This window comes from Paroedura picta, chromosome 11 (genome assembly GCF_049243985.1).
Source record: "Paroedura picta isolate Pp20150507F chromosome 11, Ppicta_v3.0, whole genome shotgun sequence".
NCBI classification, from domain to species: domain Eukaryota; kingdom Metazoa; phylum Chordata; class Lepidosauria; order Squamata; family Gekkonidae; genus Paroedura; species Paroedura picta.
This window is the reverse complement of record NC_135379.1, coordinates 15311089-15334444: the sequence shown is the minus strand read 5'-3', so window position 1 is coordinate 15334444 and position 23356 is coordinate 15311089. Positions and strand designations below refer to the sequence as shown.

Here is a 23356-nt window from a genome sequence, read left to right as displayed (position 1 = left end):
TCCCGGAGATTTGCAAGGGGAGCCTGGGAGGGCAGGATTTGGGGAGGGAAGAGGATTCAGCAGGATATAACACCCTAGAGTCCACCCTACAAAGTACCCATTTTCCCCCCCAGGGGAACTCATCTCTGTAGCATGGAAATTCATTTTAGTTCTTGGTGATCTCCAGGCCCTACCTGGGGGTTGGCCACCCTGATGATTTTGGTGAATCATCATCCTCTGGAACTCTCTCCTACCCTGGACTGAGGAGGAGGAGTTGATTCTTATATGCCACTTTTCTCTACCCGAAGGAGTCTCAAAGCGGCTTACAATTGCCTTCCCTTTCCTCTCCCCAAAACAGACACCCTGTGAGGTGGGTGAGGCTGAGGGAGCCCTGATATTGCTCAGTAAGAACAGCTTTATCAGGGCTGTGGCGAGCCCAAGGTCACCCAACTGGCTGCATGTTGGGGAGGAACAGGGAATCAAACCCGGCTCACCAGATTAGAAGTCCGCACTTTTAACCTCTACACTAAGCTGGCTCTTTTCTTGAGACGCTGGAGAACTGCTGCCAGGCTGAGCAGACAGTACTGACGTTGACAGACCAATGGCCTTACTCAGTATAAGTCACCCGCATATCTGCGGCCTCGCTGGTCTAAAAGTAAACTCCAGGAAGCCCAGGAGACATGGAGCAAGTTTGATTGGGTCAGTCCCATGATATATGACTTCACACAAGCTTTTGACTTCCCAAAACACGGCTGCATCAAAAGGCTGCATCAACAGGCTGAATAAAAAAAGAGGAGGAAAGTAGATTTTTCAGGTCATGGTTTGGAGACCTTGAGATGCCAGCATTTGTTGGATCTTCTGGCAAGAAAAGATCTTCTGGCCTTGGGCCCACAGCAGTTTGAAACCCTTTGGCTTGCTGAAAGCTCCAACATACGCTGACATTATACAGTTTTCAAATTTGATCTTACTCTTTCCCTGACCTGAATAGCCCAGGTAGCCTGATCTTCTCAACTCTCAGAAGCTAAGCAGGGCTGGTCCTGGCTAGCATCTGGAAGGGAGACCACCAAGGAATTCCAGGCCATAGCAAACCACCTCTGAAAGTGTTTTGCCCCATGGGGTTGACATAAGTCAGCTGTGACTTCATGGCAAAAGAAAAAAGCCTGATAAAGCAGGGGTAGTCAACCTGTGGTCCTCCAGAGATCTATGGACTACAATTCCCATGAGCCCCTGCCAGCATGGGCTTATGGGAATTGTAGTCCATGGGCATCTGGAGGACCACAGGTTCACTACCCCTGTGATAAAGGATTCTGGTGGACTCCAAATTTTGCACCCTGTTTGGTGACAGTGGATCCATCCTAATAAAAGCTATTCAATGGATTTTGTTGAAATAACCAGTTCTCCTTTGGACGCAATAGAACAGCTCTCCCTTGGACGTGTTGGTCTCGTCAGTATTTCTGAATCTAAGTGCTGCAGGGAAGAATAACTCCAGGATACAGCAGATGGGTTTCAAAGTGAATTTCCATTCCTACACCTGAGATTTGCTGGCCGATACTGAGAGCAGTTTGCAAGTGCTGGAGGCTCCAGCTGAGACCACCCCTCTTGCTCTTTCCCCACCCGGGACCCACCGTTTTATTGGCTCCAACTCTTGATTTACTTCACTTTGCCAGAGCAAAAAGGATGCTCTTCATCTCAACGAAAGGTCGTATTCTTCTAGGCAATGATGAATTTTGTGTCTGGCAGAAGCAGAGCTGAATATAGCTCCGACTGTGTAATTGCAGCACTTCCTCAGTTATGAGCAGGATCATAATTGCGCCTCAAAGCAGGAAGACTAGCACAGCCGGGAGGGCAGTGGAACAGAGCCCTGCTCCCTTAGGGGCAAGTGTTTTACTTGAGGGTTGGTTGGTTGGTTGGTTGAACATGTTACAGGATTTTAAAAATTCTGTCCCACCTGAGACCAGAGTTCATACACACCGTTCCAGTACTTCATCCTGTGGTAAGAGAGCCAGCTTGGTGTAGAGAGCCAGCAGATCTCATTGCAGGGAGAGGAAAGGGAAGGTGAATGTAAGCGGCTTTGAGACTCCTACGGGTAGAGAAAAGCGGTATATAAGGACCAGCTCTTCTTCTTCTTCTTCTTCTTCTTCTTCTTCTTCTTCTTCTTCTTCTTCTTCTTCTTCTTCTTCTTCCTTCTTCCTTCTTCCTTCTTTCTCTTTTCTTCTTCTTCTTCTATACATAGATGGTTCCATTGTAATATTGTGTAGCACTAAGGTCTGCAATGAGATCTGTTGTCCTTCTGCTTGCTTGAATCTCAAGTTCTGTTTTCACCCGACTTGGTGCACACTATATCTGCATTCTGGGTGATTTAAGTTGACATACGCTCAAGAACATTTCAATTGATTGGGCCCAATTTCAACAGTGTGGACTTTACTATGCTGCCAGAAGGGTTCATTCTTATAACTGTGCAGTTTTATTGCTCGGAAGAGAACGGCATAGGTTATACTGCTTTCACACGCTTCTCCCATTTACCAACACTTCTTGATACAAACCATCGGATAGATTTGTTAATGTGAGAGGCAATCCGAGATGTCTCGTTTTATCCTTCTCCAGGCAAATTGGGTATCCATAACCTCTTTAAGCACTGCTGTTCATAACATTGCTCCTTCTGATCAATCAGCGTGAGTTAATTCATTGCTGTTTTTACCATTGCTACTCAAATGCAAATCCAACTAGACTATTGTTTTTAGAAGCCCTTAAAGCCAAACCTCTTCTTTGTTGCCTGTGATCTAAGAAGAGTCTTCCTTTGGCTTTGATGCTGGTCTCACCAGATCAGATTTCAATAACCTGTCCTGAAGAATGGTGTTTGTAAGTCCCAGTAACCAAGTCCCAGCTTTATTTCTCTTCTTGATTGATGATTACCAGTGTGCATGTGCCAGGAAAGAGAATAACAAAGTTAGTCAATGGCAGGCCTTAGCAGCAAGATCATTGTCAATCATTGCACGGTGTATATATATACCTGGTGAAATATCATTCAGTTTCTGTTTTTGCTGTTTTAAGGAGTACTGTATGCGCTCCTCGAGCAGAAATTAAGAAATACATTCCATATATCATATATTGAAAATTTATTACTAGAAGCCAGGATTTTACACACATCTACACACATCTTCATGAGTTGGTGTCTAGGTAGGAAAAAATACAATCCATCTTATACTCTAAACTTTTGGAGAAACCGGGGCTGAATTTAAAACTTAATCAAGATGATTTATGATTTTTCATAGGGGGGAAAAAATCTGAGAGTCGTTCCTTGCTCAGTGGGTCTGTTCAGACATTGTACAAACCATGGTTTGCCCAAGCATTTCTTTATGATGTTTCTTTTGTCACGGTCAGCATTCCCATCTCTTCAGTAGAGTCCATTCCAAAAGGAAAGTGTTTCCATTGATAATGTCTTTCTCTCTCATATGCCTTGAGAAACTCTTAAGGGCTGTACTCCGAGCCAAGGGATCCTCACTGCCATACTGCAGGCAAAGGGTCCCCATTCTATGAGCAATTGAAATTCTTCTTTTTTAGATCTGGGGAAGAGCGACAGTAGTAGTATGTGAGTTTTTCTTCTTTCCCAGGATTCTTGGGTGTGGTGGGGCATTTGCGAACAAGAAGACATAAACACCTGAAATATTTGCACATGGGCAGTGTTGAAATCAAGGGACAAAGCCAGGCTCTCTCAACCAGGGTTTCATGAAACCCTAGGGTTTCTTGATGGCCCTGGAAGGGTTTTCTGAACGGGTGGGAGATAATTGATTTTTAATGTATATATTTCAAATGTATTGAACCTTTATCAGATGATATGACCATATATGATCATTTCAACCCACCTCCTCCCCAGAGGCCAATGATGGGCTTGGACCACATGGGGAGGGGAGGGGCCCCGGTTGGGCATGTACACAGCTATGCGTCCCAACCATATTCTGCACAATCGCACAACTTCTGGAGTTTCTTGAAGCCTGAATAATGTTTCAGGGGTTTCTCAACTGTAAAAAAAAATTGAGAAAGGTTGGAAGTTTTAATTGTGAGGCTATATGTGCCCATGTGCCTGCAGGACCCCCTCACCAGCCTTCTTCCACAATGGCAGCTTCACTCATCAGAACAGAGCCCTCCGAAGGTGTCACTCGACAAACAGGTAAAGGTGGCAGCTGGCAACTGCACTTCATTTGGGGCCAATAAGACTCCTCTCTCCTCTCTCTCTCCTTCCTCACCAGTGAGCGTTAGAATAGGCAAGTATGAATGGAACTTTTTAAAAGATGTCTTAGTCTTTTAATTCTTTATTGTATGCATTTATATATTTGATTATCCTGTACATTTTGATTGTGATGCACGCTGCCCTGAGTCCATCATGCATTCTCTGTAGTAGCCCTCTGCATTATGGAGAAAATGGTCTGCCTAAAGCTATTAGGGAGGACACCTTGCTTTTGTCATTTTGCAAAATGTGCCAAAAAGAATTGTCCGGATGGACATCCTTGGAGAGGAGTAACCCTGAGATATAATGGTAGATTCAGGTGGGTCACTGTCTTGGTCTGAAGTAGCAGAGCAAAATTTGAGTCCAAAGGCACCTTTAAGCGTGCATGCACACAAAAGCTCACACCTTGAATGAAACTTTAAGAGTCAAATTGAGATGTAATTGTTCAGCTCAGAAGTGACTCCACTGCATTATGTCATTTTACTGGGAATCTTTCCTGTTTAGACATGAGTGTGGCTGTTTCAATATTATTAGGTCCTGTAATTGGCTTATTGATCGACAAGCATAGTTCTGGCATACTTGTCATCTCAGTGAGACAGGTGGACATGAAAATGAATGAACAAATCCATCCATCCATCATTCCCTCTTAATGAGGTGGTCCCAGGAAACAAAATAAAACAAAGCAATGTCACACGCTAAATCAAAATTAGTAGTAAATGAAAATTTACAAAACCGATGGCATGTGACACCCCCCCCCCCCCCCGGTCGGGAACGTTCACTCCTCGTCTCTGTACTTACAACGCCTGCCGATGGTTGTTGTGACATTGTGTGGTACGCAATATAAACACATCTAACGGGCTGTGTATCAGAGGCCTCAAGGCTGAGTGAGCCAGTTAATGGTTAAACAATCAAAACCAACTGAGGGATCTGTTGTTTTGCTGGCTCAGGGCTGTTGTGAGCGCCTAAGTGCTAGCAGCGTGTTAGAAAAGAAAACCAGCCCATCAGCAGACCTGCCTGTGATCCCTCGGAATTGTTTTCTTTCACCAAAGCTCTGTGGGCAGCATTCTGCCGGTGGATATGCAGCTGCTTCTCGTTTCAGATGCCACACTGTGCAAATATTTCCAGGGCTTTGCTAAGCAAGCAGCTGATTGGAGCTGTTTTTGCCAGATCAAAACGCGCTTAGACCAGATACATGCTGCGATGCGTCTGTTCACTCTGCGTAGATGCTCTGGATAAGGGGTGCTGTCAAGTGTCACCAAACAGCTAGCTGCAGGAGCTGCCTCCCAGCTGGTGTGAAATCCTGTTGAGAAATGTGGGACAGTCATGCAAATGGGTGGTGGGGTCTCCTGATTGCCCCTCTTCTCTTGGCGTGTGAGGGGGGATGCAGTTGTCCTCTCATGCCCATAGGTGACTCCTACTGCATGGATCCTGTCTGCATGCCAATTGTGTGGCCTCATGTAGATCCCCAAAGTATTGCAGACGGCTTTGTTATTGTCCTATAGGGGCCCATGTGTTTGGTCCAGTTGTGTCATGTTGTCCAGTTGTCCAGTTATGACATCCTGTGCGTGGATTCTTAGACACCCTGCTGCCACACAATGGCCAGATATGACAGAGTGGTGGTGTAGTAACTCAAGCTGTGTTTTCAAGGGCCTGGATGGATTTTACAAACTGTGAGCACTATGTGGGTGCGCATCTTTCTCTCCTTGCCCCTCCCCAGCAGTCTTTCCAAACGCTTGTTGATGCGGGCAGAATATCCACAGGAGCCTCCTGGATGAAATGGAGGGGGGGGGGGCTCCTGTCATAACAGTCCCACAGGGCCCTGATCTTGCCAGAGAGAGTATTCCACCAGGACGGGGCCAAAGCTGAAAAGGCCTTGGCCCTGGTTGAGGCCCATTTGATATCTTTGGGGTTAGGAATGTTAAGCAGGTTTTGCTTTCTCGATCTTAATTTTTTCTTTTTTGGGGGGGGGGTAGATGGGAAAAGGCAGTCCTGTAGATATGAGGGTCCTGGGCTGTTCAGGGCTTTAAAGGTAATAACCAACACCTTGAATTTGATCTGGTCTTCAATCTGGAGCCCATGCAGCTGGGAGAGCACAGGTCGTATATGTGTTTTCCACTGGCTCCCTGTAGGGACCTGTGCTGCTTCATTCTGGACCAGTTGTACTTGGTAGGTGACACCTAACATTACAATAAGAAGCCATATGAAGAAACTAGGTCTGTGAATACACTGCACTTCCTGGAAGAGAGGGGTACACCATGAGAGAGGGAGAGGAAACAGAAACTTTTCCCCAGAATAAATCAGGAAATAATGACTACTATCTTTATTCTAGCTTGCTGGTTGAATTGGACTGGGACTCATCATTTACCAGTGCCTGCATCTCAGGAGGTTGGCTGGCCATATGGATAGTTCCCCTTCTCCGGCTTTCCCCTTCTGAAGGTTTCGGCTCAAAACACTTGCTCTCTGTCACATAATGAATGGGGAAGATACCTCTTGTGAGACACTCTTGAGAAAGTGGAAGAGAAACAAAGCAAGAAAAATAGGACAGAGTCATTGTATATCCTTATGACTCAGTCAGATGACTGTTGCCTCTTTCAGTGGGAATAAGAAAAGTTTCTCTCTCCAGCCTAAGAGGGCAAGTTATTTTCTCTAAGAGACTGGCTTGCACAGTATTCGGACAATGGGACATCAAGTCAAAATGAAACCTGCACATAGTATTAGGCACTGAAGATACTTGGTCTGTTTTGTCCAGATGTCCTCATTCCAGTCAGGCATCACACGAAGCCATGGATTAATTCAACTAACAATAGTTAGGGGCATTACAGTTTCAGGTGTTCTATTCTCAGTCCCTTTCCTAATAATCCCTAACATAGAGTTTGCCTTTTTCACTGGTGCAGTTGACTGACTTTCATTGAGTTATCCACTACAACCCCAAGGTCTTTTCCCCTCTCAGACTGAGCAAATTCAGACTCCATTAGCCTATCCTTGGAGCTGGGATTTCTTGTTCAATGTTGGTAAACTTTACATTTACCAACATTGTACTTCATTTGCCGCATTGTTGCTCACTCACCCAGTTTTAAGACCAACAAAGATTTATTCAAGGCGTGAGCTTTCATGTGCAGGCACACTTCCTCAGGCAAAATGGATCAAGAATCACGAGAGTGCAGATATATAGATAAAGTAAAACAGTGGCAAATTAGTAAACTGTGTCATAGTATCCAAATTATGCCATCTTGTGCCATATGATAATTCTTTGCTAAAACAGCTAATCAGTCCTTTTGAGTTCCGTTTTATTTCTCCAATGTTTTTGTGAGTTACAACTGAACTCAAAAGGACTGTTGAGCTGTTTTAGCAAAGAATTATAATTTGGATACTATGGCACAGTTTATTAATTTGCCACTAATTTTCTTTTTCCTTATATCACTGTACTTTCATGATCCTTGTTCCATTTGTCTGAGGAAGTGTGCATGCACTCGAAAGCTCACACCTTGAATAAATCTTTGTTGGTCTTAAAGGTGTTATTGGACTCAATTTTTGTTGTGCTACTTCGGACCAACATGGCTACCCACTTGAATCACCCAGTTTGTAGAGGTCCTCCTAGAGCACTTCACAGACAGCCTTGTTTTTCACCACCCTTAATAATTTTGTGACATCTGCAGACTTGGCCACTACTCTACTCAGCTCTTGTTCTAGATCATTTATGAATAAATTAAAGAGTGCCGGCCCTAATACTGATCCTGTTTACTTCCCTCCATTGCTCTTTGTTTCCTGCTATTTAACCAGTTTTTAATCCATAAGAGAACTGGTCCTCTTATCTCTTAACTGCTAAATTTACTCAGGAGTCTTTGGTGAAGTACTTTGTGAAGAGCCTTTTGAAAGTCCAGGTGTACAATGCCCACCAGGTAACCATTGTCTACATGCATTCTCACTTTCCAAAGAACTCCAAGAGGTTGGTGAGGGAGGACTTTGCTTTGCAGAAGCCATGCTGATTTTCCCTCAGCAAGCTTTGTCCTTCTATGTGCCTAACAATTCCATCTTTGATTATTGATCATTGGGCAACTTCGGAAGCATAGAACTTGAAACCAGACTCCTCTCAAACTTGAAAAGAGGAGGTGGAAAATATGGGATGGGGAATCATCCCAGCCAAATGGCTTATGGCTAGCCCTATGTTGAGACGTAGATCAAGATTTAACATGCTTGGCTGAAATCCGTGCTGCTATTGACTTGAATTATTTTATTTAGTGATTTGTTTACTTTGTTTCTGTCCTACCTTTCTCACCACTGGGGCCTGAGGTGGCTTACTTTATTCCCCTTTCCCTCATGTTATCTTCACAACATCTCTGTGAGGTACATTCAGTAGAGTGTGTGTAATGCTGGCCCAAAGTCACCCAGGAACCTCCCACAGCAAAGTAGGGGATTCGAACCTGGATCTCCAAGATCCTAGTCCATCACTCTAACCCAGGGGTAGTCAAACTGCGGCCCTCCAGATGTCCATGGACTACAATTCCCAGGAGCCCCTGCCAGCGTTTGCTGGCAGGGGCTCCTGGGAATTGTAGTCCATGGACATCTGGAGGGCCGCAGTTTGACTACCCCTGCTCTAACCACTACACCACACTGGCTCACTTTGGACTGCACCCTTCTAGACCTTGCTATTAGTGGCCCAGTAAGCTTGCCAAGCCTGTATCTGCAGCAGCATGAACATTTATCTGCTTTTGTCTCATTTAGTTTCCAGTGAAATCTCAGCTTGGCTAATTCACTCCAGGTTTATTGCTTAACATCATTTAGCATCTTCTGCTTTTATAGATTTCACTAAGGTTGCAATTATAAATCTTAATTTGATTCTGCGTAGTACTGCCAAATGTTACCCTTCATAAGACACTCATTTCAGAACTCACACACCAACCACTAGAAGAGGTGTGCAATTCTATCATTTAAAATGGGTATGGAAACACACCTGCATGAGGCCTCCTTCATACAGTGCTCTGAAAAGCACCCGGAGCCCTGTGGAGCCTGGAAACCCAACAGCAGTCTGGTTCTCTATGACCAAATGGGGGAAATAATCAACAGAAAACTAATCCTGTGAGATTTACATAATACCTTTGTTCGAAAATGTGTGCCATAAAACACAATGGAGCACTCTTCCAGGGATATTAATGTGCTCAGGATTCATAGTTCTATAAAGTGGAAGGGCACACAGCTTTATGGAGAGGTGTGGCCTAATTGGTGGGAAGCAGGATGCTCTCCTGAGCCGTTCTCTAATACTTTTAAGCCAGGATCCTGCTTTAGGATGCTTTGGGCTGACCCTGCGTTGAGCAGGGGGTTGGACTAGAATCTGGCCTGTCTGGCCACTTCCAACTCTATGATTTTATGATTCTATGAGACTGCACTCGAAACCTGGTGGGTGCATTTTGGGGAGAGATCCTTTTCTGGGGAGTGAACACACTCAGTTTTGACATCTTTAGGATGCTTAGGGCTGACCCTGCGTTGAGCAGGGGGTTGGACTAGATGGCCTGTATGGCCCCTTCCAACTCGATGATTCCATGATTCTATCTTAATCTGTACTGAGTTGTCAGCTTCTTTTCTGGGTCCTGTGTCTTTAACAGCTGCTAGAGCTGCCAGACATTAACAGGTAAATAGTATTTACCTCCGTGCTGTCAAAAAAAGTACTGCTGATTCCTACACACCAGGCTGCTTATCAGGAAGGCACACAAGAGTCCCTGGGTGGCCATGCACACAACTATGCTTCCCAACCATATTCTGCACAATCCTGTCACTTCTGGGGCTTCTTGAAACACGAAGGATATTTCAGGGGTTTCTCAGTGGTAAAGAAAGTTGAGAAAGATGTTAGGGCGTTGGTATGAGACCCATGATGCTCAGATTTGAATTCCCACTCTGCCATGAAACCTCTTTGGCTAACTCTCTCTCCCTCTCTGTCTTTCTGTCTCTCTCTGCCTAACCTACTCCACAAGGTGGTTGTTGTAGGGATAAAACAGAGGGGTAGAAGGAGATGTGATCAGCTGGGTCCCCACTGCAGAGAAAATCAGGGCATAAAGTCTCTAACTTATATAAGTGAGGAAGAAACCTGAACCCATTACCAGCGTCCAGTTGCTAATGCTAAAAGCATTTCAAAAGGAAGCTCCTAATGAACTCCGGTTTCGAGGACTGCTCATTTGCTCAGAAGCAAAACCCCGTTGATTTCAGCTGGATTTATTTTCAGATGAGTGGATGGATGTCGGAGCTGGATCCCGGCAGTTTAAGGCCTGTCATCAAATGTTAAAATCCCCCCTCTCCAGTGGGCTGCTTGGGGGGGGGGGAGGCTCAGCTGAATTCTCAAGCCGGGGGGGGGGGGGGGAAGAATTCTTCTCCCAGACAAATCCATCACCTGTTGGGGGCCTCACCGATAGAGGCTGGGGGGGGGGCGCTTCCAGCAACAGCCGCTGGAGCAAGGGAGGCCCTGGAGAGCAGCTCTGCCCACTCATCTGCTGAACAACCATGACTCCTTCCCTGCCGGAACGCAGCTCACTTTGGAAAGGAACTTTGTGCAGCTAAGAGGGCAAGATAGGTTCCTTGTGGGGGTTTCTCTCCCCCAGAGGCAGCGTTCGGGACAGTTTTGGAAAGCTGCAAGTTTGCCCGACTTTTGAATCGAAAGCTCGTGCCGTTTCTTTTCTTTTCTTTTTTTTTGCAAAGTAGGCTGGGACAATGGAGGAAGCTGAAAGCCAGAAATCTGAGCCCCTGCAGGCTTGTCCCAGAGACAGCCAACAGATGAAGGGTGAGTAAGAGAATCACTGGGTAGATGGAGTTACAGCCGGCATGTCCCTCGTTGCTGCTTTTTATATCTCAGTGAGGGATTAGATATGAAGCAGATCCTTTATTTATTAGGCTGCGGCTGACTGTTTTGCCTGTTTCTGACATCTGAATTTTTATCCCGGGAAAACGAATATTTTTTGGGGGGTGGGGGTGGGGGTGGGGGGTGGGACAGCCAACCAGTGCTGGGTGAGACACAAAGCGAGCCAGGAGGGTGCCATCCCCACCGGGAAGGGAAGTCTTTTTTTAAAAAAGCATTTTGCTCCAAAGGTCTGTTGAAGCTGCTTCCTCATTTAGAGCAGCGGAGGGGTCATTAGCATGTTGGAGTTCCTCGTTTACATCCCAGTGACCCGCAGCCAGGGGTTATTCTGCTCCATGCTAAAACCATGTGTTTGCCTTGGAATGCGGCCCAACATTATGAACACGGCTTTCGCGTCAGGTCAAATGTGGCGGAGCGTGTGTGCCGGTTTTATCTCAAAGTGTAGCGCGAACTGTTTCCTTTTTAAGAAATGCCATGTTCGGAATAAATAGCCGGGGCAGCCTGGCACGTGCCTAATCTAAATCTGTTGCATGGCCGTTTGTAGAATCCAGTGAGTTCTTAGAAAGGGAGTCTAAGAAGAATGCATAGTTGTAAAGCTCTGGAGCAGGGGTGGGCAAACTGTGGCCCTCCAGATGTCCATGGACTACAATTCCCATGAGTCCCTGCCAGCTGGCAGGGGCTCATGGGAATTGTAGTCCATGGACATCTGGAGGGCCACAGTTTGCCCACCCCTGCTCTGGGGAGTCCACCCTTTCCTTTATGATGTTTCGCAAGTAGACAGGCATGCGGGCTTATCCGGTGTTTATGAACACACCAAGTTTTTAAAATGTGTTAGGATCGATTTGCAAGGTGCTGTTTGAGGGAGGAGGGAAAACGTTTCAAAACAGGTCTGGCTTCTCTTCCCCCCCCCTAATCTGATTGAATTAGTTTGTGGAGGGAGGCTTATGAGAAAAGCTGCACCATGTGCTCATATTAATAAGACCCTTCTGGGAATGTGTTTCTCCCGACACGGCAGCACCTGTGCATTATAATTCTGGGATTCTATGATTCTACAGAGCTGGGCATTCAATAAAGACAGAGGTAAAATATATTGAGTTTAACTCCCCCCCCCCCCCGCCCAATATGGATGGGACAATCAGTATTTGGAGTTCCAGATGGGCTGGGGCTAAGACAGTCTTCTCCCTCGGAAGGATGGCCTCACTTTTGGGTGGGGTCAGACCCTCCTAGACGATTTACATGTGGGGGTGAGCAACACTAACATCATAATCAGGGAAATGAAATGGGCTGCTAATGTTACAATTACCTGAAGGCATGTTTTCTTTTTTTCAAAAAAGAAGGCCCACTTCTTCATATTTAATTAATTAGAATCATAGAGGTGGAAGGGACCTCCAGGGTCATCTAGTCCCCTGCACAATGCAGGAACTCACAACTACCTGCCCACCCACAGTGACCCCAATTTCATGCCCAAGTGATTCCTCCCACACACACACCAAAAATCTCCAGAATACAGCCTGGCCTGGAGGAAATTCATCTACCACCCCACAGTGGCGATCAGCCATTCCCTGGGTATGCAAGGAAGGGCCACAAGAGACAAGCACTGGCACATCCCTTCCTGCCCACCCACTCACAACCTGCCTCAGTTCATAAAATCAGCATTTCTGTCAGATGGCTATCTAACCTCTTCCACACTTCAACCTCCTGAGGAAGCCTGTTCCACTGAGGAACCGCTCTGTCAGGAACCTCTTCTGGATGTTTAACCAGAAATTATTTTGAGTTAATTTCAACCCATCGGTTCTGGCCCAACCCTCTGGGGCATTAATTAATGGATATATACGCTGCCCCTCCGGGAAAGCTGGCTCGGGGCAGGTAACAACATAAAATGAATTACAGAATAAAAACAAATTTACAATCATAAAATGAACTCGGAAAAACAAAAAACAATTCCTCAAAGTTCCATTTCCAATAGTATCTAGCTTTTGACATATCCAGGGGAGATCGCTGCAGGTTGGTTCCAGAGGCCCCACCCTGTGTCCAGTATAACAATTACACATGACTTACAGGCGAAGAAGAGTTGTTTTTTAAACCCCGGTTTTCTTTACCTCAAAGCGGCTTCCCTGCTTCTCCCCAAAACAGGCAAAAAGTGCCGAACACCCTCTTTGATCATTTCAGGTTTCGATTGCATGGATGGAAAGCTGAATCCCCTTGTCTGTGTATGTTGCAGCCCCAAGGCCACTTGGCCACTACATGCCTAGGACGTGAGTAGAATCTGTAAGTCATGTGTGACTGGTCCACCAGACCCAGTATAGGGAACTCAGATCTGAACTGTGTCTTCGAGAATGTGTGAACAGATCCTTTCTTGCTGTTAATGATTTCTTCCTTAGAAAAAGGATTTCTTCCAGTTTGGTGTAGTGGTTAGGAGTGTGGACTTCTAATATGGAGAGCCAGGTTTGATTCCACGCTCCCCCACATGCAGCCAGCTGGGTGACCTTGGGCTCTCCACAGCACTGATAAAGCTGCTCTGACCAAGCAGTGATCTCAGGGCTCTCTCAACCTCACCCACCTCACAGGGTGTCTGTTGTGGGGAGAGGAAAGGGAAGGCGACTGTAAGCCGCTTTGAGCCTCCTTTGGGTAGGGAAAAGCGGCATATAAGAACCAACTCCTCTTCTTCTTCTTCTTCTTCTTCTTCTTCTTCTTCTTCTTCTTCTTCTTCTTCTTCTTCTTCTTCTTCTTCTTCTTCTTCTTCTTCTTCTTCTTCTTCTTCCTTTGTTGAGAGATGGTAACTGGTACACAGAATTCTCTAAGTTCCAGGTTATCTGAGGTCCTGAATTGTGGCATGTGTATCTATGTGGGGGTTTTTCACCCCCCAAAATCTAGCCCACAAAGGTATTCTCTATGATCATTTTGCTGCCTCACATCATCCGTATAATATATTTGGCATGAACTGTGTGCTCTAGGTAGGGCTATACCATCTGCAGGTGAAACAAGATTGATTCTTCCCTTGTTGATTTACATGCAGCGGCGTGGTGATGGTGATGATGCCATGGGGAACTAACCCTAAACCCCCCAACTTTAAGTTACCCCTTTACTGACTTTACTACCTTGCCACAGGTGCGGCGTTATTGTGAAGCAGGCTTGCCTTGATGAGAATGGGTGTGTTCTAAAAACAAGCTCTCATCCTGATGTTGTGTAAACATCTTTCTCTTTAAAAAAACCCGTCAGAAGGCAGAACAGAACTCTAAGTACCCCACTGGCTTAAATATGGCACATTGTTGGAGCTTTCAGCCAGGCAGAGCGGGGAGAACTTGGACATTTTTGCTGCTGCTCCTTGTGAGAACATCAACTTTAAATTCTCATTTATGTTTTCTGAGAAAGCTGCTGCCATTTTTATGTGTGGGATGGAAAGGGCATCTGACCTTAGAAGAAGAAGAAGAAGGAGGAGGGAACAATCACCCTGCCAGCTTAATTAAAAAAACAGCCTCAAGCTTCTACTCTCTGCCTGCGTGGGTAGCACACAAACGTGTGTTTGAGTCCAAACATTCTCAAGCCTGGGAAAGAGCTAAACTTGGCCAGTGGGATGTCAGTATAATGGAAAGTACATCTGAGTGTTCTGAAAGGAGCTGCTCACCTGCTGTAACCTGAATAAGAATGATCTCCAGGTAGTCCTTTTTTCCACCTATACGATCAGTTGCTGTGCCCTGGATGGCCCAGGCTCACCCAATCTCTTCAGATCGCAGGAGTTAAACAGGATCTGTCCCACAGCCTGGGTGCTCCTGCCACAACTGTACTCTGCTAGGGCTCCATGAACCCTTAAACTGGCTCTGGTGCTGTGGGCCCCATGAATCCTTAACCCACTCCTGCATGGATGGTGCTGCATGCTCAGATTCCATCCAACACATCCTGTTTACTGGCCAACCACCATTGGTGGTTGCATGGCGGGCTGGGCAGTTAGGGGCATGGGAGGGTGTTGGGGTAAAAATATTCCGACGGATTCCCTGGAAACCAGAACTGCAAACCATCATTGTCTCATTCTCACTATGCCACACCAGCTGCCAATCAGTGCTTTGCAGTCCTCATGCAGCATGAGACCAAGGCTGTTTCCAAATGTGCCATTGCAGCAGGGGCAAGCAGTGTGGGAGCAGGCGGGAATAGAGTCCACTCCCTACTGTTCCCATACTCCTACTATTCCCTACGGTTAGCATGACAGCAATGGCACTGGAAGTCTTCACAGCTCTGAAACCTGCTTCATAGCTGGGGAAGAGATTGTGGTCCAGTCAAGGCAGGGCCTGCGGTTGTTGGCAAGGATGCATTGGGCTCTCCCTGAACCGGTGAAGTGTCGAACCCAAGCAGGGAGAACCAGAACTGATGGCTGAAATGGCTGCCAGCTGTTTAAGCCACCTGTTTCCCCCACCACCCAGCAAAATGAGCTGGTGAAATGGCTCGCAGCCCCAGATTGGAAACTGTCCTGAACCGAACCAAAATGCCTGGGTGCATGCCCATCCCTATCTGTTGCTTTCCAAAAGAAGGGCAGGTCGTTTAAAGCAGAGGTAGTCAACCTGTGGCCCTCCAGATGTTCATGGACTACAATTCCCATGAGCCCCTGCCAGCATTTGCTGGCAGGGGCTCATGGGAATTGTAGTCCATGAACATCTGGAGGACCACAGGTTGACTACCTCTGGAAGGTACATAAACGAGTTGACTTGCTCAGGAGAGTTGACTTGCTCAGGAGAGGTGGGGTATAAATTAAATTATAAATAAATAATAAACGTCCTCAAAAACCAGTGAACAATTCTAATACAAAATTAATAGGAGCAATAACTTCTCCCCCCCAAAAAAAGAATGATTGGACACAACCAAAGCATAAATTTAAGAAAAGCATCTTGTGATTTACAATGCCAACATTCGGACACTTCACACCATCTTTTGCTAAAGAGTCCTTGTGGTGTCCAGTATATCCTAAACAATTTTTTAAAGCTAAATCCCAATTTAAGATCCATGGAGAGGGTAGGTGTAAACTTTAAGGCTGAATCCCATTTCTTTGGCAAAACAGTGCGATCTAGCTCTTTATTCCATTCATTTCTGAGACTTTGCGTGTCACATTTAATAATCGACATTACATATTTTTATTATTATTATTATTATTATTATTATTATTATTATTATTTGGATTTATTTCCCGCCACTCCCAAATGGCTCGTGGCGGGTTACAGTGTCTTAAAACCCCATTAAAACTCCCATTAAAAGACTTTAAAATGTCACAACATGGCGGCACAATAATAAGATCCCCTTCCTACCCCCCTTCCTAAAAAAGATAAAAATATTATAGAAATTATAGATAAATATTGTCATTTTGGGGCTCTGCATCAATTCAGTTAGACTTTCCAGGAGCAAAGGGGACTCTGAGATACTTAAGAACTTCCATGATGATCAAAATGAAGTGCTTCATTCATTCATTCATTCATTCATTCATTCATTCATTCATTCATTCATTTTCTATGTTGTACCCTCTCAGCACAGCAATCTCGGGGCAGTTTACAACAGGAATGATAAGTAATCACTAAACAATAACAACTAAAACCAGTAAAATGAACCAATACAGTGTAGTTGCCAAATTTGCTGACTGAACCGTTCTGCTCTCTTCTCAGTCCAGGGTGGGAGAGGGTTACAGAGACGGGCCCTGTTGATGGTATCCTAACATATTGACCTTAACCAAACGCCTGGCAGAAGGGTTTATTTTGCAGGCACTTCAGAACTGGAACAGTTCCTGTTGGGACTTCTGTTCTCCCGGGAGCTCGTTCTACCAGGTTGGGGCCAGGACTGAAAAGGCCCTGTCCCTGATTGAGGCCATTTCTTGGGCCAAGGATCACCAGCCTGTTTGCACTGGTAGAGAAGAGCTACCACCAACCACCAGCATCTCCGCCAAAAGTGAGGAAGTGAAGAAGTCTGAGATGGAAGGGGGGACATGTGAATCCAAAGCTTGGGGACGAGTGGCCAAGCCATGATTTGGCGGTTATTTGAACCAAGCCTATGTGTATAGACAAGCCTTTAGGGGGGAGTATGTTCTTGGTGCTCTAATCATGCCTTCTGGGAAGGTATGCTGTCTTGTACACCAGGGGTAGTCAACCTGTGGTCCTCCAGATGCTCATGGACTACAATTCCCATGAGCCCCTGCCAGTGTTTGCTGGAAGGGGCTCATGGGAACTGTAGTCCATGAACATCTGGAGGACCACAGGTTTACTACCCCTGGTGTACACGATTGCTGTTTTGTCTGAAAACAGCAGCATGCATATTTTCAGGGAGTTCATACTGAAGATGCAAATTACACATTCCCCAGGGCAGGCCAAATAGCGATTGGGTATCTTGAAATGACCATGTAGTAGTTTACTTTCCCGGTATGCACAATCAGAATGCCAGAAACGTAATATCTGAAAAGGCTACAGACATCCATGATTGGTTGAGCCGTTGCGTGTGAATTCCGATCGCTTTTCCTTGCGCAGAAATACGAGTTGCATTGAGGCTTCATGCCATTTACTTTGCTAAGATGTCGGGCAGACTGGCAGAATTGGCAGATTCTGGAAACATTCAGCTCTGCTTGTGACACATGAGATAATCTGGGCTTCAAGGAAGTGCCTGCAGTCAGTCTGTTGACACAACGTGTTGTTTGCTTTGTGGTCCTTAAAAGAGGAGAGGAGAACATAGCTTGGTTCTTGAATGGATGGTTTCTCAGCTACCCAACAGGTTTGATGAAGCGTAAACACAACCAATGAAAAGGGACAATGGCCTGAGTTTAAGGTGGGCTTTATTTATACATTAGGTCTTAAGGCATTTTTTTCTTTGTCTAGTCACTGTTCTGTAGCCTGCATATAGTTTGGGGGCTTGTAAGAATAAGGTATCGTTGTGCTTTTTTTGTGCATCCCTTTAACAGAGATCTGGATTCCTTGTAAAAGAATTTCCATTGCATTTTTCAGAGAGGATTACTTTGAAATTACTGAGATTGGGTGGATGGTTTTGTAATTAAGTTACACGTGGAAAACTGTTTCATTCTCCAACAGCCCCCTCAGCATGTGTGGCTGTTCTCTAACCCCTAACAATGCTAGGATTACATATGAAGTCCTCAGGAATGCTGAGTGGCTTTTAAAGTCTTTTCCAGATCCAAATTCCTTGCTCCTCTTTGAGCACAACTCGTGCCTGAATGGATAAGGAACTGTACCACGAGCAAACGGGGGTGGCAAACAGGAAGAAACTTGCAAAACACTTTGACAGTGAGCAATAACGGATAACAATATATTCAAGTGCATTAATTTTAGAACTACGGGTCTCTTGGTGGGTTGGCAGATGCCAGTGAGAGAAGATCAAAGACTTCTTTTGCATGCCCTGATGGATCAGACGAAAATCTGAGTAATCTTTATTTGTCTCTCTGCTTTTCTCTCCAATGGGGATCCAAAGCTGCTTACAATATTGTTATCCTCTCTTCCATTTTATCCTTACAACAACCACCTTGTGAGGTAGGTTAGCCTGAGAGGATGATTGGACCTGGGTCATCTTGTACTTTAGAGAGATGCTGTCACTGAATGTGGCACAGCTATGGCTAACAGACAACATTTGACCCCCTCCTCCATTAATTCAATCCAGGGGGGACTTGCCCTACTATTTCCCACATCTGAACCCACTGCTCCAAACCTGGCTTTCTTGACAGCCCTGGAAGGGTTTCTTGAATGGGTGGGAGTTAATTGTTTATATATATATTTTAAAAATGTCTTAAACATTTATCAGGCAATAAGACCTCCAAATGGCCAATGACAGGCCTGGAGGGGGTGGGAAGGGGGGGTACTAGGTGGGTGTGTACATAGCTATGCTTCCCAACCATATTCTACATGATTGCACAACTTCTGGGGTTTCCCAAAGACTGAAGAATGTTCCAGGGGTTTCTCAGTGGTAAAAAAGTTGAGAAAGGCAGCTTTAACCACTGCTGTACTGTCCTCTCTTGGTCGTTGTGCAGTATCGGCTTATGCGAGGAATCCTGATTAGGTTAAGGCACACACAAGCACACAAAACTACCTTATACTGAATCCAACCATTGGTTCATCAAGGCCTGTTTCGTCTACTCAGGCTGGCAGTGGCTCTTCGGGTTCCCGGGGTGAGGCCTTTCACATCTCCTTCCTGATCGTGTTAACTGGAGATGCCGGGGATTGAACCTGGGACCTTCTTTGTGCCAAGCAGTTTCTCTGTTGCTGAGCCACGACCCCCTGTACCTGGATCATGGACGAGATGTAACTAAGGCAGGGGTAGTCAACCTGTGGTCCATGGACTACAATTCCCATGAGCCCCTGCCAGCAAATGCTGGGAATTGCAGTCCATGGACATCTGGAGGACCACAGGTTGACTCCCCCTGAACTAAGGCATAGTATGTTAATCTGGAGAGTCTGATGGACGCTGTAGGCCGTCCCATCATCGTGTCTAGTGGCAGATGTCGGATACATTGTGAAGAGGGGTGACAGCAATAGGAGCATGGGTTGTGCAGCCCAGACAGGAATTTTTTTCTGCTGTCTGTTCAGGATTGCCTGGGGGGCAGGGGAGGGGAGGAGCCCTTTCTTGGTTATGTGCTATGAATGTTCTACCCTGCAGACGTGTCCATTAATGTAAACGTTGACCAGAAAAACCAAGGAGACTGTGAATGGCCTAATATGGCAAAAGCAAAGGAAAATGTTTTCACAGGGGGCTGCCAGCTGGGGTATGAAAGCCAAGAAGGACTTCTGTAATAGCATCATACACAGGCAGAAACCTCCTATAGCACAGAAGCCTTAAGGTTGCAGCTCTTTACATATCGATACTCTTCCTCCACCACAGTGTCCAGGGCAGAGCTTATTTACTCAGGATCTCACTGTTATTTGGAGGTACATCTCACTGACTCAGATGGGACATCCTTATGAACAAACGTGGTTAGAGATGACTTATTTATTAAAAGAAGCAGTGCTGTTTTTTTGTACCCCGCATTTAACTGCCCGAAGGAGTCTCAAAGCAGTTTACAATCACCTATAACAGACATTGCGAGGTAGGTGAAGTTGAGAGAGCTCTGAGAGAACTGACTGGCCCAAGGTCACCCAGCTGGCTGCATGTGCAGGAAGAGTGGGTAATCAAACCCGGTTCTCCAGATTAGAGATTGCTGCTCTTAACTGCTATACCACACTGGCTCTCAATGCCAGTATCCCACATTCCCATGGGGTTCGAAGTGATTTACATTAATAGCTTAAAACATTTTAAGTTAAAGTTAAAAAATAAAATAGCAAACCTAAACTCCCCCCCCCCAATAACTAAAAACATGTACTTGTTTTGTTTGCTTGAATGTTATCAGTCGCAGCAGCATTTAAGCATGGTGTAGTCAAACTGCGGCCCTCCAGATGTCCATGGACTACAATTCCCATGAGCCCCTGCCAGCATTCGCTGGCAGGGGCTCATGGGAATTGTAGTCCATGGACATCTGGAGGGCCGCAGTTTCACTACTGCTGGTGTAGTGGTTGGACCACGTTAGAAGCCCCAGGATCTGAGGTTTGACCCCCTTCCGCACTCTGCTGTAGCTGCTTGCTCAGACATCTTGGGGCTGTAACTCTCTCTTCAACTAACCTGCTTCACTGAAGTATTGTGACCGTTCTTTGAGCAATCCATCCAAGTGACAAGAAAGAGGCCAGAGATACTCCAGGGATGGCTTGGTTTCCTGCTGGTGATCTGCAGTGTGATGGGAAAGAAGAGCTGTTTTTTTGTACGCCACTTTTTACTACCCAAAGTAATCATAAAGTGGCTCACAATTGCCTACCCTTCCTCTCTGCTCTACAGACACCCTGTAAGGTAAGTGGGGCTGAGAGAAACCTGCAACTGGTCCACAGCCGCCCAATTGGCTTCATGTAGAGGAGTGGTGAGTCAAACCCAGTTCTCCAGAGAGGCTGCCACTCGTAACTATTCCACCAAGCTGAAGAGGGCATTATCCCCTGGGGCCTCAGCTCAGACGTTAGGAGCCATGAAAATTGTATCTGCACCACCTGGGGACCAGAACAGGACTGGCAGCGAGGCTGGCCGCCCATGACGGCACAGCGGAGTGCGGCTGGATGGCCCTCTGAGCTATCCATGTGGCCAGGAGGGTGGTGAGCATGGGACAGCTGTGGCAGAGTGTGCCTGGATGACCCTCTCTGGTCTCCTGCCATTCTGGAGGGCAGGAAGCCTAGCATGGGCATGGTGGAGCATGGCAGAGCATGCCTGCATGGCCGTACCCAGTTCCTCAGCTTACCTCCTACCAGCTCTTCCTCCTCGTGCCAAGTGCCAGGAAGTGGCATGGAGGAGGAGCAGGAGGAAGAGGAGGAGGACAGGAGCAGGGAAGAGTCTCCGATTGGCCCTCAATGGGGGAGTGTTTTCACCCTATTGGGGGCATGTTCCCCAGTGAGGGCCAGTCAGAGGCCCAGCATGTCATCGGAAGGACTCGACGTGTTTTATGAGGTATGATGATGATGATAATTGGTTGGAAGAAGTAATTCCCAAGTCGTTTGTTTTAAGGAATTCAAAGGTTGCATACTTGGAAATATTTCCAGTGATTACTTTCCTCCTTTCTGCTCTTCGCTAACCAATTATTTTTTCCCATAAGTATTAGGTAACAGCTTGCAACCTGCAGTTTCTCATTTGGGCCCTGAGGGGTTTGTGTTGCTCAGTTACCCGAAGATAAGTGAGCTCTGACATCTACCCTGTGTTCTCTTCTCAAAGCTCTTCATAATAGGCAGGCCTCAGAAGTGGATTTTAAAGTTGTAAAAGTTATCTGACTTTTTCCGTTATTCCCCCCCCCTCTCTCCCCCCCACCACTATCACATAGACTTGCTTTTATTTCATTCCTCAAAAGAATGGTTTATTGAAAAAGTGACAGTATATTTTCCAGTCTGCTGTCTCAGGGAGGCATAAAATTCAACCAAGATCCATGAAATTTAAAACCAAGGCTATGGACTGAATAAGCGGGGAGTGGGAGGTGGGAAGGGAGGAGTTGAGGGGGAAAATGAGGGCTTCTCTAGCTTTTTCACCGACCTTTCAGAACATGCTGAAAACACCCTGGAAAAAAGATTAAGGATTTCAATTCCAGTTTCTGAAAGGAATTTTATCAATTGGGATCTTGAAGGAGGCCTTGTTACAGCCCCATTAAAATGTGCCGACACATTATGAAGCGCATTTTTCCCCCCTAAAGAAATACTCCTGTAGATTTTATGGCTTAAGGAATAAAGGTGTTTTGCCATTCATTCATCCTTTCCCTCCTTTAAGACAGTATGGAGGACATACTTTGCTTAATGATCCCTTTTCCATGCAGCATTACGTACTATATTTTATAGCTTATGCAAACTACCATTTTAGTACATCTTTTATTAAAACTCAACAGCATACATCTTTCCATATAAATGAAGCAGAACTGTTCCTTCCGTACTACGTCTAGAAACAGGCTTAAAAGTTATTCTTCTGCGAGCGGATGCTTTTTCTCTCCTTTTTTCACAATGCCTTTCTTTTTTAAAAATTTCTTTACAGACCAGGGGAAAAGCAGTCTGCATGCCTCCTCGTTAGACGATGCCGAATGTCTCTGGCCTAAGGAACTCATTGCTTCTGGAAACAGCCAGACGTCAAAGCCAGGGCGCAATATTCCCCGGAGACACACCGTCGGCGGCCCTCGGAGTTCCAAAGAGATCCTGGGCATGCAGACCTCTGATATGGACAAAAAGAGAGAAGCTTTCCTCGAACATCTCAAGCAGAAGTACCCCCATCATGCCACTGCAATCATGGGGCACCAAGAAAGACTGAGAGATCAGGTATGCAAAATCAATCACATTGTTGAAATGCTTGGTCAGATTTCTATTTTGCGTTGAAAGATTTATTTTTTTTAAGCCAGCGTAGTGTTGTGGTAAAGATCGGCAGACTCTGTTCTGGAGTGCTAGGTTTGATTCCCCCTCTCCTTCACGTGAAACTTGCTGACTGACCTTGATCCGGTCACAGTTTTCTCAAAGCTCTCTCAGCCTTACCTGCCTCAAAAGGTGCCTGTTGTGGGGAGAGGAAGGGAAGGCGATTGTAAGCCGCTTTGAGACTCCTTCGGGTAGAGAAATGTGAGGGTATAAAAGCCAAGATAAGCCATCAAAACTGTAAACATGGTTCTGTTTCCATGTGCATATTTGTATACACTTGTGGCTTCCATACAAAAGGGCTGTGCTGTTTCAGAAGGAAGCTCTTTATGTGCAGTGGAGATAAATTCATGTGGGTGTCACTTAAAGTCAATAAAGAAGCACTTAAGCTTTCAAGTCATC

At 45.8% G+C, this 23356-nt stretch overlaps 1 protein-coding gene across 14 annotated transcripts in view; it reads left to right on the top strand.

The window, feature by feature from the left end:
- The window catches only part of KIAA1217 (KIAA1217 ortholog), a 432541-nt gene that overhangs the window by 216593 nt on the left and 192592 nt on the right, over positions 1-23356 (top strand). For 11 of the 14 annotated variants that reach the window (XM_077303786.1, XM_077303784.1, XM_077303787.1 and 8 more), the window contains one exon: positions 22590-22867. In XM_077303786.1, coding sequence (XP_077159901.1) covers positions 22590-22867 — 278 coding nt within the window. Of the gene's footprint in view, positions 1-10685; positions 10971-13214; positions 13314-22589; positions 22868-23356 lie in introns of those variants that run through there. The other 3 variants (XM_077303789.1, XM_077303788.1, XM_077303791.1) reach the window with 3 other exon arrangements.